Raw genomic sequence first — 20187 nt, forward strand, 5'->3', positions numbered from 1 at the left:
TTTAAACCGTCAAGTTTGTTTTAAAGGAACACGTTGCCCTGGGTCGGTCGAGTTGGTCTTTGAAAAGCGTTTGTAACCGTTTGTAATAAAATGCATATGGTTAGAAAGATGTTTTAAAGTAGAATACAATGATCCACACAAATTTGCCTCGAAATTGCGTGGTTTTCTTTTTACTTTGCGAACTAACACCGTCGGCCATTTTTGGGAGTCAAAAATTTGACTCCCATAAATGGCCGACCGTGTTAGTCGACGAGGTAAAATGAAAACCACGCAATTTGGAGTGATACTTGTGTGGATCATTATATTCTACCTTTTAATTATCTATCAAACCATATGCAATTTATAACAAACGGTTACAAACGCTTTTCAAAGACCAACTCGGCCGATCCAAGGCAACGTGTTCCTTTAATTTTCCGTGAGTGATTTGAACGAACCGTTGAAGTCGATCCCTGTCGGTTAATGTCGGTCTTTGCCGGTGACTAGAGGAACGATTATTCAAAGTTTGAAGTAGACACAACCCTCAATATCTTCGGAGTTGCCGTGATCCTCCTCAAGACGAGTGACGTCATTGAGCTGACATTTCTTCTCTTTCTCGCTGCTCTGCCATATATTAAAGGAGCGGCAACGAGGATCTGTTGTACACGCCCAGCCACAAGCAATCACACCCTCTACGGCAAGGTTGTCGATGACGTGATTGAGGGGGCAGTATTGAGAGACACGCCCATTGTGATCAATCAGGGTGTGGTAGACTGGCACGGTAGGGACCGGCATCTCACATACGGCTTCTTTATGAAATGTGGTATCGACATATTTGCAACTTACGTTATCAGACCAAGCTCCACCGTTGTATATAGTCATTCGGGCACAGTTCAACCCTGCGTCGTTGTGAGGATTGTTCGGATACCAGTTGGTGAATCTTGCAGGCTGACCTCCACACAGCCAAACTCCTTCTTGAGCAGCATCTGTGCAGCCGATCCACATACCAACGCCCTCTTTCACTGGCCACTCGAAGATGAAGTTGCTTTCTTCTCTTGAATCAGGCACTATGAGGTTGCTCCCTAGTCGCTTGCATGCCGCCTCGGCTTGCATCCAGTTCATCTTCTCAGGCAGTAAGATGTAGCAAGACTGACGCCATTTTACCCAGCCAGTCGGACAAGAGGAGTGGACGATAACAATGCTTTGCATTGTTATCAATATAAAGAGATGAAACAGAATGAAATTCATTCTTTGAAGAAAAAACAACATCTTGTGCACAACAACTATGGTTTCCATGTCACTCTAAACACAGTTTTCCACAAGTGTCATCAAAATACCATAGGTTACCACACCATGTAAAATGAAACGTACCCGTCGCACGAGCGACACGCTAAGTTGTGCTAATTTTACCCTTCATGCTTGAACAATAAGAGAGAGAGCTAAATGGTGATTACACTTCGAACTGTTGGTGCGTAAGTAAATTTTGCAAATTAGCTGGCTTCAGCCAACCGGTTGGGATGGCAACCAGAAAACACATAATACTAATAATACAGAAGTCTTAATTTATAGTGCACGTATCTACCAAACAAGGTACTCAATGCGCTGAGTATTTTTTATACAAACTTTCAGAAAGATAAGTTATTGCAGTGATGAATTTTGAAACCCAATTAGTAAGCGCCTTATCAGGGTTTACAAGGTGCAGTGGCGCATACAGTAACCACAGCCAGGAACACCGGGGCGCACCCCTTCTCTTTTCGATAAGTGCACTGGGTTCTTTTACATGCGTTTACACAACACATGGGACCAACGGCTTTACGTCCCTTCCGAAGGACGACGCAGTGTTAAGTGTCTTGCTTAAAGGCACTGGACACTATTGGTAGTTGTCAAAGACTAGTCTTCACAGTTGGTGTATTACAACGTATGCATAAAATAACGAACCAGTGAAAATTTGAGCTCAATCGGTCGTCAAAGTTGCGAGATAATAATGAAAGAAAAAACACCCCTGTCACACGAAGTTGTGTGCGTTCAGATGCTTGATTTTGAGACCTCAAATTCTGAACCTGAGGTCTCGTAATCAAATTCGTGGAAAATTACTACTTTCTCAAAAACTACTCCACTTCAGTGGAAGCCGTTTCTCACAATGTTGTAATCTACCAGCCTTTAATGGACACAAGTGTCACGGCTTGGGATTCGAATCCACACTCTGCTGATCAGAAACACCATAGTTTGAATTCGGTGCTCCTAACCGCTTGGCCACGACACTTCCACAAGTGTCACCGATGTTTTGAAGAACCTGTCAAGAGACAATAAGAGCACACCGAGATCCTGGGGAGTATTGTAATTATTATATATTATTCTGATCCGATTTATCCAGGGCAGAATTAGCCCATGTTCACACCGGTCGAACGGAGAGTGGGCGGGTGGGGGATGTCAGCCGATGGGGGTCTTCCTTTGAAAATGTTGTTTGTCTTTATCTATGAAGTTGGTTTATAATGTCTCTTACACATGCACTTAATGCTTCAGTTAGTCTATTTTATATTCTGTTTTAAACTGCCAAAGTTTGTTTTAAACTGTCTCGGAGTAAACGCACTATTGAAGGTGCTCCCTGTCGGTTCATGCCGGTCATTGCCGGTGATTTTACTTCATTGAAGAACAAAACAGATTGGTGTGAATTGAAATACTCATACAAGTCAAAAGTGAAAGTTCAGCTGAATATTACAGTGCTGCCTAAACTTGCTGCTAGATCAGGAAATAACTGTCATGGCGATTTCACAGGAACGTCGAATACATCCACGGTCTGTGAGTTGACAGCGGGTTCATTGTATCTCTGGCAACATCAATCGCTAACGGACACCGTTACAGTTCAAAGTAAACACAACCCTCGACATCCTTGGAGTGGGTGTGATCGTCCTCAAGAAAGGTTGCGTTGTTTAGTTGACACTTCATCTCGTTCTCGCTGCTGTGCCAAATATTAAAGGAGCGGCAACGAGGATCTGATGTACACGCCCAGCCACAAGCAATCACACCCTCTACGGCCAGGTTGTCGATGACGTGATTGAGGGGGCAGTATTGAGAGACACGCCCATTGTGGACAATTAGGGTGTGGTAGACTAGCACGGTAGGGACCGGCATCTCACATACGGCTGCTTTAGATGCGATGCTATTGCATCTTATGTTATCAGCCCAAAGTCCATCTTGATATCGTGTCATTCGGGCACAGTTCAACCCTGCGTCGCTGTGAGGATGGTTCGGATACCAGTTGGTAAACTTTGCAGGCTGACCTCCACACAGCCAAACTCCTTCTTGAGCAGCATCTGTGCAGCCGATCCACATACCAACGCTCTCTTTCACTGCCCACTCGTAGATGAAGTGGCTTTCTTCTCTTGAATCAGGCACTATGAGGTTGCTCCCTGGTCGCTTGCATATCGCCTCGGCTTGCATCCAGTTCATCTTCTCAGGTAGTAAGATGTAGCAAGACTGACGCCATTTTTCCCAGCCAGTTGGACAAGAGGAGAGGACGATAACAATGCCTTGAATTGTCATCAATATCAAGAGATGGAACAGACTGGAGTTCATGCTTTGAAGAAACATTGTAATCACACGCCACAGTAACTATGGTTTATGTGAAACATAAACTGACACATCTGTCTTTCACCAATCGTGGATTGAACATGCAATCAACAGTTGATGCACCACAAGTATACAGCCGATAGTGTGTGTCCTATCGTCACCTTCACCGTTTTCAACTGCTTCTGTCAAATCATCTAAAATTAATAACTGTTTTTGTTTTAAGTGCTCTAAGTGTCTCTTACAAGTTCACTAAATAATGAGCCTAATGGATTCGAAGCCAGCGAAAACAAGGGACCCTATGGAGGTAGACGATCAAATAATTACACTAAGAATAATTTATTCGATTTCTGAAAAAGGATGACTATACAAATAATGGATGCATATGCATTAGAGAATTATCGCAGCACTAAATAATCCCAAGGTAGATATTGTTTTTTTTGTTTCATGAATAAATAAGGGAATAAAAGGGTAGCGACGAGTTCTTACACTACCGTTTAAAACCGGCAGGGTCGTGGCCGTTCGATGAAGGCTCAAGCCGAAGGTTTTAAACTACAAGGTTTTAAACGACAAGTTTAAACGGCAGTTGAAGAACGAGTCACTGCTCTTCTATTCCCATTCATAAATGCCTTTTTGGTTAAAAGGTGGTATGAAGTAAGAAACTCTGTAAAGCTTATTTCGACATCATTTCCTTGTGTTCTAGTGTACGGGTGTCGCATTTTTATGACTGTGACAGTTTTCGGATATCAAGCGTGTACTAGTAGTAGTAGTATGCATCCTCTTATCACTGGGCCAAAATGGCACGGCGAGATCAATCACCCCTTAGAACGAGGTTGTGGGCTAACCCGCACAAATGTATCTGAAAACAACCGGTTATAAGTAGCTCAAGCTTGTGATTATCAACCGTTTAAGCACCCCACGTGACGCACTCTCCATCAATAGGAAACGCGAAACTGTCTGAGGTTTACATATGTGAATATTTGTTCATATAACTCATACAATGGATCATTGTCTTTTGAAATTTTGTTTGACAAAAACACACAATAGTCACTGAAACTATTCAAATAACACTCTGCAATTTCTATGCAAAACAATAAACTTCTAAGCAACGCTGGAATTCTCCATGTAGAACACCAACCCAGAATATCAAAAAATTAAAAGTTTGTAAACATTCTATTAAAATATCAACCTTGCTTACTGTCTGTTGAACCAGCTTAACGAAACTGGCATTGTTGTATGAGTTTTTAAGCGCGGTTCATACTTCTTGCGAATGTGAATGTATACGAATTTTGACGTCACAGTTATGTTGTCTGCAGTTGGTAAGACACTGCTTGCATGTCAAGCGGAATCGTGATCGTAAGCGCAGAATCCGGCGGTAAGCAGAGCCTTGAAATTTGGCCCTGTTCCACTATCTCAGAACCACATTTTGACGGCGAGCGCGGATTAATATTAGTAGTGCAGTTGGCGTGGTATGCTTTAGGAAGCTCTCAACCGAGAACGGGACTTGAATCAAATCTACGTCACAAGCTGATTGAAAGAACTGCTTTACGGGGAACCAGCTACAATGAACTTTTACTGAAAATTATCTAAAATGTATTGACTAAAGAAAATGAGTTTATATCAAATTATAGACAGATTTCAATGATTGTATAAAAATCTAAATCATGAATACAATGATTAGCTGATCCAATTCACCCTAAGCAGGATTATTCCAGTTCACACGGATCGACCGGGGTGGTAATCAGCCGACGGGGCCTTTATTTGAAGATGTTATTCTCTCATGAAGTTGATTCATAATGTCTCTCACATCCACATAATGCTTCAGTATAGTCTGGATTTACTTTTAAACCGTCAAGTTAGTTTAGAACTGCCGCAAGCGAGCACACTAGTACTGTGAGTGAGCATCGGTTCATGTCGGTCTTTAGGGGCTTTTCGTTTTCGACGACGGATGGTTCTGCGACGGTAAAGATGACATTTGGCGTCATCTGCGCATGCGTCGGCTTTGAGGACGGTCGTCCCTCAATTTCTACGACAGTACTTGGGATGAAACTTCGTTGTGCTAAAAACGACAACGTTTAGCTGAACAACCGTCGCAGAACCATCCGTCGTCGAAAACGAAAAGTCCCTAATGTCGGTGACTAGACTGCATTGAACAACAAAACATAAGAAATGTGATTTGAAATACTCAAAGTTCAAAGTAGACACAACCCTCGATATCCTTGGAATCGGTGTGATCGTCGTCAAGAAAGGTGACGTCATTGAGTTGACATTTCTTCTCTCTCTCGCTGCTCTGCCAAACATTGAAGGAGTGGCAACGAGGATCTGATGTACACGCCCTGCCACAAGCAATCACACCCTCTACGGCCAGGTTGTCGATGACGTGATCGATGGGGCAGTATTGATAGACACGCCCATTGTGATCAATTAGGGTGTGCTAGACTGGCACGGTAGGGACCGGCATCTCACATACGGCTTCTTTATAAAATGTGGTATCGACATTGCAACTTAAGTCATCAGACCAAGCTCCACCGTTGTATATAGTCATTCGGGCACAGTTCAACCCTGAATCTATGTGAGGACGGTTCGGATACCAGTTGGTGAATCTTGCAGGCTGACCTCCACACAGCCAAACTCCTTCTTGAGCAGCATCTGTGCAGCCAATCCATAGACCTCCCTTCCCTTTCACTGCCCACTCGAAGATGAAGTTGCTTTCTTCTCTTGAATCAGGCACTATGAGGTTGCTCCCTGGTCGCTTGCATGCCGCCTCGGCTTGCATCCAGTTCATCTTCTCAGGCAGTAAGATGTAGCAAGACTGACGCCATTTTACCCAGCCAGTTGGACAAGAGGAGAGGACGATAACAATGCTTTGCATTGTCATCAATATCAAGAGATGGAACAGAATGGTATTCATGCTTTGAAGAAACAACATCATCTTGCTGCACAACAACTCTGGTTTCTATATAACAGACAGTATTTCACTACAGACAGAGACTTCATCAAAATACCATATGTTACCACACCAAAAACTGGGCCTGTAGTCACGTTCGTCTATCTGAATGTTTTATTTTTATTATGTATAGCATAGGTATTCTTTTATTGATTCGCATTGTACTTAAAGGCAGTGGACACTATTGGTAATTACTCAAAAATAGTTATTAGCATAAAACCTTTCTTGGTGACGGGTATTGGGGAGAGGGTGGTGGTAAAAAACATTGTGAGAAACGGCTCCCTCTGAACTGCCATAGTTTTCGAGAAATAAGTAATTTTCCACGAATTTGATTTCGAGACCTCAGATTTAGAACTTGAGGTCTCGAAATCAACCATCTAAACGCAAACAACTTCGTGTGACAAGGGTGCTTTATTCTTTCATTATTATCTCGCAACTTCTACGACCGATTGAGCTCAAATGTTTACAGGTTTGTTATTTTATGCATATGTTGAGATACACCAACTTTTAAGGCTAGTCTTTGACAATTACCAATAGTGTACACTGCCTTTAATCGCGACAACCGGCAAACCTCTTATTTTTGAAATTTTGAAGAGGCATTCAAATTTAATAGCAGCACAATGAGGATTATTGATCCACTGTCAAACAATAAAAGACCTTCTGGGAAGCTTAAATCAAGACAGTGACTTATAAATATTCGGCCTCAATATTTCCATGATGATTTGCAGTGTGACGTCAGATTGTTTATTATATTTGTTGATATCATTTCCTAAATTAATTTGAAATAGAGGTTGTTGTTACCATGGCATCCGTTTTTGTTTTATACCTTGTTTCAATAAGGTACACAGTAATAATAAAACAGCTATTTATAACTACAATTTAAAAGCAAAACATAATGAATACATTTGTATGGACTCTATTGTAATTTGGCTATCTGCTGTTGTTGCTTCAGCTGCCGTTGCAATTGCTGTATATATATAGGCATGGGTATAATCCACATAGAAGCCTGGCTGCCTCTTTAAAATTGCGTAGTTTTCCTTTTACTTTGCGAACTAACACGGTCGGCCATTTATGGGAGTCAAAACTTTGAGGCATGTTTATGTGGATCATTGTATTCTACTTTTACATCATCTTTCCAACCATGTGCATTTTATAACAAACGGTTACAAATGCTTTTCAGAGATCAACTAGACCGATCCGAGGCAACGTGTTCCTTTAAATGCAAAAGAGTGAAAAACAAAACACTCAATGAAGAACAACAGTGTTTAAGCACTCATCAATTAACAGTCGCAACAACAGTCAGGCGGTTGCAATACTAATGGGAATATTCAGCAACACACCGAGAACATTGATTCACTTTCTACATGATAGTGTTTTTTTGTCAACGCAACTGAGATATTACAGTCACAAGTGAAAAGTTTAGCTGTGAACGTTATTATACTTATTGAGATATCAGGAAGATATCATAAAGATATTGAATAAAGAAAGTTAGCCTGGTGTCAAAAAGTCGTGCTGTTCGTTGGCCTCCCTATGTCTGATATCCTGACGTATATACGAGACAACACACATGAAAGTGAGTCTGGTGCTTTTTTTTGTACAGTCTCTATAATAAACTGCGTGGTTTTGTTTTCAGTACACGTCAAAGCAATGTAGGTTGAAACCCAATGTTAAAAAGAAAACCAATTCACGCGACTCGTGCTATAGACATGTAGAATCCCCCCAAATACAGTACAAAAAGATACTAACCTTTCTCTAATATCAAGAATCATTGTCAGTGAATAAAAATGAAGCACTTTCATAAGAATCACCAGCTTAGCACATGGAAATCTTGCCTAATATAGTAAAAACAGGTCACGAAAGACAGTGGATACTATTGGCAAATACTCAAAATAATTATTAGCATAAAACCTAACTTGGTAATGAGTAATGGGGAGAGGTTGATAGTATAAAACATTGTGAAGAACGGCTCCCTCTGAAGTGATGTAGTTTTCGAGAAAGAAGTAACTCTCCACGAATTTGATTTCGAGACCTCAAGTTTAGAATTTGAGGTCTCGAAATCAAGCATCTGAAAGCACACAACTTTGTGTGCTCGGGGTGTTTTTTCTTTGATTAATATCTCACAACTTCGATGACCGATTGAGCTCAAATGTTCACAGGTTTGTTATTTTATGCATATGTTGAGATACATCAAGTGAGAAGACTTGTCTTTGACATATACCAATAGTGTCCAGCGTCTTTAAAGGGTCTATGTACTTTTTGTAGGACAAAAAACACAATGTCCACAGATTTACATTAAACTTACACTGTTTGAAGATAATGATAATAGAAAGCTTCTCGAAAAATATAACTTGCCTCGGTGCTGTAGTTTTTGAGAAATGAGTAAAAAATGTCAAGAAAATAAGTTTCGTCTCAGTGATCATGAGACGAAAATTATTTTAGCATGTAAAAACGTATTTTCATGACATTGTTTCACTCATTTCTCAAAAACTACAGCACCTCAGCAAGTAATATTTTCAGGAAAGCTTTCTACTATCATTTTCATCAAACTGTGTAAGTTTAATGTAAATCTGTGGACATTGTGTTTTGTGTTACAAAAAGTACCCAAACTGCCAATATTCCATAAAGTTCTCATTATTGCGACTGGTGCTCCACTCGTTTTGTCCTAAGCAAAACAATGTTTCAAGCTTTTTTTCTGCTAAACAGCTTTATAAAAAACTGTGCAATACTGATCACATAGTCAGTATGGTTTGCTGATCCGATTCATCCAGAGCAGGATTGTTCCAGTTCACACGGATCGACCGGAGTGGTAATCAGCCGATGGGGCCTTCATTAATTTGAAGATGTTTGTCTCATGAAATTGATTCATTACGTCGCTTACATTAACATAATGCTTCGGTTAGTCTGGATTTACTTGTAAACCGTCAAGTTTGTTTAGAACTGCCGCAATCGAACGCACTACTGAGCGTCGGTTCATGTCGGTTTTGGCCGGTGACTAGACTGCATCGAACAACAACAAAGCAGAAGTTTCCAAAAGATATGATTTGCTGATTTAAATACTCAAAGGCTAAAGTAGACACAACCTTCGACGTCATGGGAATCGGTCTGATCATTCTCAAGTCGAGTGACGTCATTGAGCTGACATTTCTTCTCTTTCTCGCTGCTCTGCCAAACATTAAAGGAGCGGCAACGAGGATCTGATGTACACGCCCAGCCACAAGCAATCACACCCTCTACGGCCAGGTTGTCGATGACGTGATTGAGGGGGCAGTATTGAGAGACACGCCCATTGGGACCTAGCAGGGTGTGGTAGATTGGCACGATAGGGACCGGCATCTCACATACGACTGTTTTAGTTGCGGTGCCATTGCATTTTAAGTTATCGGACCAAAGTCCATTTGTTACCATTCGGGCACAGTTGTAACGTGAGTTGTTTTGCGGGAATTCTGTTTTCCAGTTGGTGAATCTTGCAGGCTGACCTCCGCACAGCCAAACTCCTTCTTGAGCAGCATCTGTGCAGCCGATCAACATACCGCCATTCCCTTTCACTGCCCATTTGAAGATGAAGTCGTTTTCTTCTTTTGAATCAGGCACTATGAGGTTGCTCCCTGGGCGATTGCATGCCGCCTCGGCTTGCATCCAGTTCATCTTATCGGGGAGTAAGATGTAGCAAGACTGACGCCATTTTACCCAGCCAGTTGGGCAAGAGGAGAGGACGATAACAATGCTTTGCATTGCCATCAATATCAAGAGATGAAACAGAATGGTATTCATGCTTTGAAGAAACAACATTATCTTGCTGCTCATCAACTCGGGTCTTGTCACTTATAAACACGGTCTTCCTACTGAATTTAAAATGACATACGACACCACACCATAGGCCCTTCGTCACAAAATGGTCAAAATAGACAAGCTCGGTTTGTTTACATACGACACCACACCATACAGACCCTTCGTAGACAAGCTTAGTTGTTGCTATCCTAAACTGACGAGTTACTTGGAGCTTATGGCACGTAACTTACTTATAAAAAACACTTTATTACCAAACCGTAATGACAAAGGCCCCGGTATCCGTTCGACCAGCTCAGTTATTGGTTCTTTATTAAATTTGTAGCATACACTTATTTATTGGAGATACCCTTGGGACTGTTGTTAGCATAAGACCTTCACATTGTTCGTAAAATTAGCTATACGGGCAACCGGAAAACCTCTTGTACCTGACATTTTCAAGGATCTGTATCTACAATAGCATGATCACAACAGGGGATATTAACTATGGATCCAACTATCTATCCATAATAGCCACCAACAAAGGATCGTGCGAGCTTGGCTTCGCACATCACAGTACGCCTACTTCGGCCTCAATATTGCCACGATGACGTCGGACTGTTCTTAAATGGACAAGAAGCAACACTATTGGGGAATTAATTAACCGATTTTGTGATTATTTCTAGGGTTTTATTTGAGCCACGGGAATGATTTGTTGAAATCAGTGAGTAAAGTTGCGCAGCTAGCGACAAAATCGAGACCTCTAAAAGTCAGAGTAATGAGGCTTATATTTTATGCGAATGAATATAACACTAAGAATACGTTCACTGTGTAGTCTAGGATCGGTTCCCGTCATGGGGGGGGGGGCGTTCAGCAGGAACTAATGAAAGCGGAAAAGCATTCATCAAATTCTATCAAAATGTAAAATCAATGGAACTTTTTTTATTATTTCTAAACACATAATTACAATAACACAGCACTTTCAAATTATATTGTTAAAGGAACACGTTGCCTTGGATCGGTCGAGTTGGTCTTTGAAAAGCGTTTGTGACCGTTTGTAATAAAATGCATATGGGTAAAGAGATGTTGTAAAAGTAGAATACAATGATCCACACAAACATGCTTCGAAATTGTACGGTTTTCCTTTTACCTCGTCGACAAACTCCCATAAATGGCCAACCGTGTTAGTTCGCAACGTAAAAGGAAAACCGTGCAGTTTTGAGGCAAATTTGTGTGGATCATTGTATTCTACTTTTAAAACATCTTTCCAACCATATGCATTTTATAAAAAACGGTTACAAACGCTTTTTATAGACCAACTCGTCCGATCCAAGGCAACGTGTTCCTTTAATGAAATAACAACACGGAGATTAGAGTTCAAAACACGTCTGGCTAGTATAAAACATATTGACTGCTTAGAGTGCTATGGTTAAAACTACGACTCCCGAGGTGATCCCCGGAGGGAAAATAGAAAGGTCCGGGGATCACCGAACTTGAAACTCAAGAAAACATGTAATTTTTAGAAAACGGAGTCCAAAAAAACTTTGAGGGCGCACTTGGTATCCCTGCACGAAAGCACGAGAGTTATTACAATTTGCGATTCAGAAGCCATTTTATTCCCCAAGAAACGCACGGACGAACGCGGAGTAGTCAGCCCATTGGGTTGGGAGACAACATGGCGTCCAGCCATCACGTGACAAAAAAAAAACTGCAGTTTTTTGTTTCACCTTCGTGTCGCAACTCTCTCAGTACACAGCTCCGCTCTGCACTAGCAAAACATTATTTGCCGATTGTTTGGGTGACATGGTTGGCTTGTTGGCTTGTTGGCTCTCCTCTTACCAAGGTGACCCCGGTTCGGTTCTCGGACAGGGCCAATGTGAGTTGAGTTGTGAGGTGGTTCTCTGCTGTGCCATGAGGGTTATCCAGAACATTCGGTTTTCCCCCCTCGGGAAAAATCAAACACTTTCGATCTTTGGCTATGCTTCGTGGTCATAATGGGTTGATGTGGCCGGCAGCCAAAGGCACCCTTGCATGCCAGCTTCTCGAACATATGGTGGCCCCGAAGGGACATCGCATAACGCAAACGTGTGCGCACACGTATGCAATGTCGTGAAACAAATCGCGAATATGCGCACACGTATACAATATCGTGAAACAATTCGCGAATATGTGCGCACACGTATGCAATGTCGTGAAACAAATCGCGAATATGTGCGCACACGTATGCAATCTCGTGAACCAAATCGTGAATATGTGCGCACACTTATGCAATTTCGTGAACCAAATCGTGAATATGTGCGCACACGAGTGCGATTTGTTTTGCAATGTCGTGAATTTTATTGCATACCATGTTGCATACCATTAGGATGATGTCATAGTTGTGGATAATTTGTTACCGATCTAGGGAGTACTGTGGCGCTACAGCAGGCTCCCTCTGTAAAGCATGTGTATACCCAGGAACTTGGCACCAGGCCAAGGACGACCACACGCCTCGCTTGCCTCACAACAAAGACTACTGCTGCAATGACTACCGCTTATCTCACTGTTGGAAAGAAACCCCCCAGATCATTAGACATTTTATTCAAAGGTATGCAACACGGTATGCAATAAAACTCACGACATCGCAAATAATATTCGCAGAAATGTGCGCACATATTCGCGAATTGTTTCACGACATTGCATACGTGTGCGCACATATTCGCCAATTGTTTCACGACATTGCATACGTGTGCGCACATATTTGCGAATTGTTTTACGACATTGCATACGTGTGCGCACATATTCGCGAATTGTTTCACGACATTGCATTCGTGTGCGCACATATTTGCGAATTGTTTTACGACATTGCATACGTATGCGCACACGTTTGCGATATGCGATGTCCCTTCAGGGCCACCATACGAACACGTTGTAGCCGCGTCATTCGCAATATTCAGCACTTCGCTGTGAGTAAGGTTGATTGCCCCCCCCCCAAAAAAAAAAAAAAAAAAAAAAAATTATGTTATGTTAAACGCAACGAGTTTGATAATAGGAGGCGTTTTAGAACAAAAATGTGCATTGTCATTATCATCTAGATATAAAGTTTAATTGTACTTAGTGCTCGGGATTGGCGTCAATAATTTGTGAAAATTGGTCAAGAATATTACGTCACAAGACGCATGTGTGTGGACTGTCCAATCACACACACACGAGGGCGCATTGCAGTTGCTTTTGCCAATTTTCTGCAATTTGAAGAATAAATGAAACAATTCAATAATTTATGTCAAATGTATTAAGGACCTAACACGATTGCGCTCCTACAATAAGATTGAGTAGTTTCTACATAGCAGTAAGGGTGCAAAACAATAATGTTGCGAGAAGAATCTACTTCACAAAAAAATATCGACTTGTGATTATAAAGTTTTCTCTTCATAAAACCTGTATATCGCCTTGTATTATTTACTGTTGACTCTAGTTAAACGGGTGTATTTCAAGCGAATATACACTTAAGGTTCTTCTCACTTGATGTATCTCGACATATTTTATGCATACGATAACAAACTTGGGAAATTTGAGCTCAATTTGTCGACGAAGTTGCGAGATAATAATGAAGAGAAAAAACCTTGTCACACGAAAGTTGTGTGCTTTAAGATGCTTAATTTCGAGACCTCAAAATCTAATTCTGAGGTCTCGGAATCAAATTCGTGTAAAATTACTTCTATCTCGAAAACTACGTCACTTCAGAGGGAGCCGTTTCTCACAATGTTTTATACTATCAACCTCTCCCCATTACTCATTACCAAGTAAGGTTTTATGCTAATAATTGATTTGAGTAATGGCCAATAGTGTCAACTGCCTTTGTTTACCTAACTATCTGATGGTTCCTGTAATTTGTACAAGAAAGAAGATGGCGGCCGTCTCTTTACGAAACATCAACCCGAGCCAAAATGGCCCTTCGTGACGTTAATTGCTATTAAGAATCCATCGATTTTTGTTAACATCTGCGGTTTAAAGTCACCTGGAAGTGGAATTTTGTCAAAATAAAGCTTTTGTCACTAAAAAATATGTGTTTTGATGAGTGGAATATGAGTAAAACAATAAATTAACTTAAGGTTTATAACAAATTAGTTTCCATGTTATTTACTCGAGAGGGCGCTGATCGCGACGTCAATCGAGGCGCGATGAATCGCATGTTCAGTGCCAGCACAAGATAGTGACGCTTGGCGCAAGTTAAAAACATACCCTTAAAGTTGAAACAATACCTGATTTATTTCACGTTAGGCAAATGCTCCTTTAGGTTCGTTACGTCTTTCTGGTACCTTCTTCCACTTCCCCACTAGATGGAAAAATTGTTAGGATGGCGTCATGTTTTAGAAAAGAACTTTTCTCTTCATGTCAAATTGTGTAGTGTATTCGACCGGATTCTCGCAGCACGACGGCTCGGAGTGTTTGCTGCACAGCGCTGGAAAAGACGTCGGACCGGACCATATTGCAAACTGACCCCAGCTTTAGTTGTTTTGCTGCATCAAGCAGCAATACACCAGGTCGACATTGCCGGAAAAATGAAAAAAAAAAAAAAACTTTTTCGAAACGTACAAACTCACGACTAGGACTTGAATGTACTTGCACGTACGTGTGTTCGATGTTAGATCGAGGCAAAGTCTGCCTCGATTGACGTCACAAAATGGGTAGGCGGAGTCACCCCACACAACTTTTTTTAAAGCATATAAATCGTTTAAAACAATTACTCAACACATTTTATTGTTCAGGAACATATACTCTAATAATTGAAGAAAAAAAATATATATTTCCAGGTGACTTTAGGAATCAACAGGTACTTTTGGGTCGGTATAAACGGTTAGACGCTTAAAGTTCAAAGTAAACACAACCTTCGATGTCATGGGAATCGGTCTGATTATTCTCAAGACGGGTGACGTCATTGAGCTGACATTTCTTCTCTTTCTCGCTTCTCTGCCAAATATTAAAGGAGCGGCAACGAGGATCTGATGTACACGCCCAGCCACAAGCAATCACACCCTCTGCGGCAAGGTTGTCGATGACGTGATTGAGAGGGCAGTATTGAAAGACACGCCCATCGGGACCTAGCAGGGTGTGGTAGATTGGCACGATAGGGACCGGCATCTCACACGCAGCAAACCTATGGACGCCATTCTTGCAACTTATGTAATCAGACCAAACTCCAGATGCTTGAACTGTCATTCGGGCACAGTTCAAGTTCATGTCGTTTCTTGGGTTGTCGTTTTTCCAGTTTGTGAATCTTGCAGGCTGACCTCCACATAGCCAAACTCCTTCTTGAGCAGCATCTGTGCAGCCGATCCATAGACCTCCCTTCCCATTCACTGCCCATTCAAAGATGAAGTCGTTTTCTTCTTTCGAATCAGGCACTATATGGTTGCTCCCTAGTCGCTTGCATGCCGCCTCAGCTTGCACCCAGTTCATCTTCTCAGGGAGTAAGATGTAGCAAGACTGACGCCATTTTACCCAGCCAGTTGGACAAGAGGAGAGGACGATAACAATGCTTTGAATTGTCATCAATATCAAGAGATGAAACAGAATGGTATTCATGCTTTGAAAAAATAAAAACACCATCTTGCTGCACAGCAAAACACATGGGTTACCACACAATGCAGATGTACTATTACCCTCGCCAAAACACCGTGCTCGCTACCAAAGGATAGTGTGCAAAATGAACTGAGAATTCTGTTGCCGTCGTCACAATTGACAATTTCTGATTTTTTTTCGGATTTTTTTTTGCAATTAGCAAACAATTGCAAATTTACCTTTTTTATTCAGTATCTTAGCCAGCAGTCAAACGGTAGCAATTTCAAAGGCCAAACTGTTTTTTTTTGTAATTACAAACAATTGCAAATTACGCAAATTAAGCAAACCGATTTTAGCTATTGTTCAATCTTTATTTCCTGGTGACGCATGTGTATAGCTAACAGTCAAACGGTAGTAACTGCAAAGGGCATTGGAAGGCAACAACAACAACGAGGGAATTTGAAAACCCATGCGATATGTCACCATTAAAGGGGCATTGTCGTTGAAAACAACGTATAGTGTGTGAACAGGGCCCAATTTCATAGAGCTGCTAAGCACACAAGTTTGCTTAGCATGAAATTTCTTCCTTGATACAGACAGGATTACCAACAAAAATTCAATTGATTGTATATTTCTTGTTACTGGTATTAAGCTGTTGTTTGCTTATCCTGAAAATCACGTGGAAATTTGGTTGCTAATCCCGTTTTTAAAAGGAAGACATTTCATGCAAAGCATTTTTTGTGTGCTTAGCAGCTCTATGAAATTGGGCCCAGATGTTAATATTAATATAACTTAATTGTGAGACGGCTATAATCATCCTTATACTAGCAGCTATAAAACTAGCCTGTATATCTGACGTCACACTTCGAGGCTCGTGAATCAGTTAACACCAGAGACCGTCCATCCAGGGCCCAATTTCATGGCTTTGCTTACCGTAAGCACAGAATCGGTGCTTACGGAAGCAGGGAATTCTGTGCTTTCTGCAAGCCTGTTTCACGGGTTATCGGCAAATGTTGGCGTCTGCCCGTGCGTACTCCACGTTATAAATTATAGGCACTCTACGCTTACAAGACTAGCGCAGAAATTCGGCACTTGCAAGTAAGCGGGGAATTGTTATCGTAAGCGCAGAATTCGGTGGTAAGCAGGGCCATGGAATTGGGCCCAGGCTGCGTGTACATTCACCTTTGACCTACATTCATTTCACATAGGGTGCGTTCGTTTAGCTTCCCTGGGTCGACCCCAGTGTGTGATAGGTTTTTTTTTTCCCAGGACGAACGTGTGCTTATAATTACCCACGTTCGTCCTGGAAAAAAAACCTACCACACACCGGGGTCGACCCAGTAAAGCTAAACGAACACACCCATAGAGATACCTTCTTCCTCCATGGAGATACGCAGTCAAATTCTACACCAACATTACATGCAAGTACATGCACATGCACGTACTGGATACATTACACACATACGTGGACACAGCATGCAGACGACCGAAAGTAAGCTTTCCACGTCTGTGTTTTGATTGGTCGTCCGAGGTGACTTTATACCAATCAAAACAAACCCAGACGGTAGCTTTTAGTCACTGCATTTATCCATTGGTATCATTGTATCAAATGGAATCACTTGATCTGAGTAGCAGGTACTTAACCCTTGCGGATAAAGACAGGGGCCCAGTCTACTATAAAACATACGATAAAACAATTTGGGCTAAAAGACATTTATTCAAGAGAGGGCGTTATCAGACACAGTTTCCACATACATTTTATTACGGCTTTGGGGCAATAGGGGAACTGGAAATCTATGATTATGTAGGTTTCTCCAGAAATTAAGGTAATTTTTATTCATAGAAACATAGTAAAACTGTATCTTGGGGATTTATAGTTATAAACCAAGTTAGCTTGCGGTGAGTGGAATTGTTGATGTTGCGTTTTTTGGGGCTCCCATTAATATTGCTTAAGTGTGTGACCAAAACAAAATTCCATAGTTTATTGGACATAGATATTCAAATACACCAGACTCGCAGGCTCGTTAATTTTCCTACTAATGTCAGAAACCCTGAAATAGCAAACGCCAATGTAGAACGAGGGCATTTAAGACCACCGCTCAATATCACATGATGAAGATGACACTGCCTAAATCGATATGAGGAATATTGGTTTAATAATAACTATCTTTTGATTGATTTTACTAGACCTACCTTGTATACGTGAATAAAAACAACCTCCAAACTGGATAATTTGGATAATATTGCAATAATACAGAGTTCAATATTGTCATAAATGCTCAGAGTAGACACGAAGCTCTTTCGACGCAGAACAAAAATACTGGTAGTTCGACAGTGGAACCTTTTTAGGTTGTTAACGAGAGAATAGTGATGTTTCTTCGAAGCTTGAATACCATTCTGTTTCATCTCTTGATATTGATGACAATCGTCTTCTCCTCTTGCCCAACTGGCTGTGTAATATGGCGTCAGTCTTGCTACATCTTACTGCCTGAGAAGATGAACTGGATGCAAGCCGAGGCGACATGCAAGCGACTAGGGAGCAACCTCATAGTGCCTGACTCAAGGGAAGAAAACGACTTCATCTTCAATTGGTTCGCAGAAGAAAATGCAGGTTTGTGGATCGGCTGCACAGATGCTGCTCAAGAGGGAGTTTGGTTGTGCGGAGGTCAGCCTGCAAGATTTACCAACTGGAAAACAGACTTCCCGCTGGAAGACTCACGTTATAACTGTGCCCGAATGATGAAAAATGGACCTTGGTCTGATAACTTAAAATGCAATGGCACCGCAACTAAAGCAGTCGTATGTGAGATGCCGGCCCCTACCATGCCAGTTTACCACACCCTGCTAGGTCCCGATGGGCGTGTCTCTCAATACTGCCCCCTCAACCACGTCATCGACAACCTGGCCGTAGAGGGTGTGATTGCTTGTGGCTGTGCGTGTACATCAGATCCTCGTTGCCGCTCCTTTAATGTTTGGCAGAGCAGCATGAAAGAGAAGAAATGTCAGCTCAATGACGTCACTCGTCTTGAGAACGATCAGACCGATTCCCAAGACATCGAAGGTTGTGTTTACTTTGAACTTTGAGTTGTTCAAATCAGCAAATCACTTGTTTTTGTAACTTCTTCAATGCAGTCTAATCACCGGCAAAGACCGACATGAACCGACAGGGAGCACCCCACAGTTATGCGTTCGCTTGCGGGAATTCGAATAAACCTGATGGTTTAAAAGTAAATCCAGACTAACTGAAGCATTATGTGGATGTAAGACACATTATGAATCAACTTTATTAGAGAATAACACCTTCAAAGGAAGGCCCCATCGGGTGAAATCCCTCCGGTCGATCCGTGTACACTGGGCTAATCCTGCTCTCGGTGAATCGGATCAGAAACCATTGGAGATAACTTTGACGAAAAAAATAGGGTTTCATAAAGCTGTTTGGTAGAAAAACAGTTGACACAGTTCTTTGCTCAGCATGAAAAGAGTGTGGCACCAGTTACAATGATGTAAACTATATAGAATGTTGGCTGGTAACCTGTTTTACTATAAGCAAGATTTTCATGTGCTTAGCAGGTTTTTGTGTTTACACAGGCTTAATGAAATTTGGCCCTGGAGTTTCAGAACAAAAGACACAAAGCTGCATGGCAGATTATTAACCAAATAGTCAAAGCATCAGAAGCCTCATGGCTGATATTATTATAATTTCATTTAATTCCAGACTAGCGTCTGAGTAAGCGTTTTTGAGGTATGGTTGACACCATAGAAGTGAGCTGTTTGGTTTAGGTGTATACGTCATGCAACTTTAACTCACACATAGTGTTATGGCATATAAATTTTTATTTTTTATGAGCTAGGTCTGGGAGGGCACATCTTTTTTGACGAGAGTTTTTTTTAACTTTTGCCCTTCCCTGGACGGCCTGTGCTTGTTTTATTGTTTTGCTTGTCCGAAGAATTAAAATAAATAAATAAAAATAAAAATGGCATAGTGTCTACCATACCTTGAAATGGTTTTATTGAAATATCTCAAATACCTGAAATACTCTATGGTAGTGTCTACCATACCTCGAAATGGTTTTATTGAAATACCTGAATACATATTTAGTTGTAATATTAATTTTTCCTTTCATTGAAAAATTCCGAAGTACTAAATTGATTCTGATGAAAGCATTTCATTTTTTTCATTCACTGACAATGGTTGTTGATATTAGAGATAGATCTTTCGTATTGTATGGGGATTTTTACATGTCTAGAAAAACCAAGTACGAGTCGCGTGTATTGGTTTTCTTTTTAACATTGTTGGGTTCCAACCTACATTGCTTTGACGTGTAATGAAAACAAAATCACGCAGTTTAGTACAGACTGTACAAAAAAGGCAGCAGACTCACTTTCATGTT

The 20187-nt window shown here is 41.2% G+C and overlaps 5 protein-coding genes and 1 pseudogene across 5 annotated transcripts; 1 reads left to right on the plus strand and 5 right to left on the minus strand.

The window, feature by feature from the left end:
- Positions 1-495: 495 nt before the first annotated feature.
- Positions 496-1245, minus strand: LOC139944647 (aggrecan core protein-like). Its single transcript, XM_071941707.1, has one exon. It carries the CDS (start codon positions 1243-1245, stop codon positions 496-498), a length of 750 nt encoding a protein of 249 aa, XP_071797808.1.
- Positions 1246-2832: 1587 nt separating this feature from the next.
- On the minus strand, positions 2833-3567 carry LOC139943713 (C-type lectin domain family 4 member A-like). Its single transcript, XM_071940459.1, has one exon. The coding sequence runs from the start codon at positions 3565-3567 to the stop codon at positions 2833-2835; it is 735 nt and encodes a 244-aa protein (XP_071796560.1).
- A 2161-nt stretch (positions 3568-5728) lies between these two features.
- LOC139944645 (collectin-12-like) lies at positions 5729-6475 on the minus strand (annotated as a pseudogene).
- A 3072-nt stretch (positions 6476-9547) lies between these two features.
- LOC139944561 (C-type lectin domain family 4 member M-like) lies at positions 9548-10279 on the minus strand. The gene has a single exon (XM_071941609.1). It carries the CDS (start codon positions 10277-10279, stop codon positions 9548-9550), a length of 732 nt encoding a protein of 243 aa, XP_071797710.1.
- Positions 10280-15100: 4821 nt separating this feature from the next.
- On the minus strand, positions 15101-15844 carry LOC139944127 (C-type lectin domain family 4 member C-like). The gene has a single exon (XM_071941090.1). It carries the CDS (start codon positions 15842-15844, stop codon positions 15101-15103), a length of 744 nt encoding a protein of 247 aa, XP_071797191.1.
- A 1381-nt stretch (positions 15845-17225) lies between these two features.
- Positions 17226-18880, plus strand: LOC139944128 (uncharacterized). The gene is made up of 2 exons (XM_071941091.1): positions 17226-17288; positions 18146-18880. Exons 1-2 carry the CDS (start codon positions 17226-17228, stop codon positions 18878-18880), a joined length of 798 nt encoding a protein of 265 aa, XP_071797192.1.
- Positions 18881-20187: the final 1307 nt, after the last annotated feature.

The sequence above is a fragment of the Asterias amurensis genome, chromosome 11 (assembly GCF_032118995.1).
Source record: "Asterias amurensis chromosome 11, ASM3211899v1".
NCBI lineage: Eukaryota > Metazoa > Echinodermata > Asteroidea > Forcipulatida > Asteriidae > Asterias > Asterias amurensis.

What these genes read in the sequence shown, in the direction of transcription:
- LOC139944561 (XM_071941609.1), bottom strand. Translation starts at nt 10,279, where the DNA reads ATGTTGTTTCTTCAAAGCATGAATACCATTCTGTTTCATCTCTTGATA.
- LOC139944128 (XM_071941091.1), top strand. Translation starts at nt 17,226, where the DNA reads ATGCACATGCACGTACTGGATACATTACACACATACGTGGACACAGCA. An exon ending in CAGCATGCAGACGACCGAAA is followed by an intron (nt 17,289 to 18,145) that starts GTAAGCTTTCCA and finishes GAACCTTTTTAG; the next exon opens with GTTGTTAACGAGAGAATAGT.
- LOC139943713 (XM_071940459.1), bottom strand. Translation starts at nt 3,567, where the DNA reads ATGTTTCTTCAAAGCATGAACTCCAGTCTGTTCCATCTCTTGATATTG.
- LOC139944647 (XM_071941707.1), bottom strand. Translation starts at nt 1,245, where the DNA reads ATGTTGTTTTTTCTTCAAAGAATGAATTTCATTCTGTTTCATCTCTTT.
- LOC139944127 (XM_071941090.1), bottom strand. Translation starts at nt 15,844, where the DNA reads ATGGTGTTTTTATTTTTTCAAAGCATGAATACCATTCTGTTTCATCTC.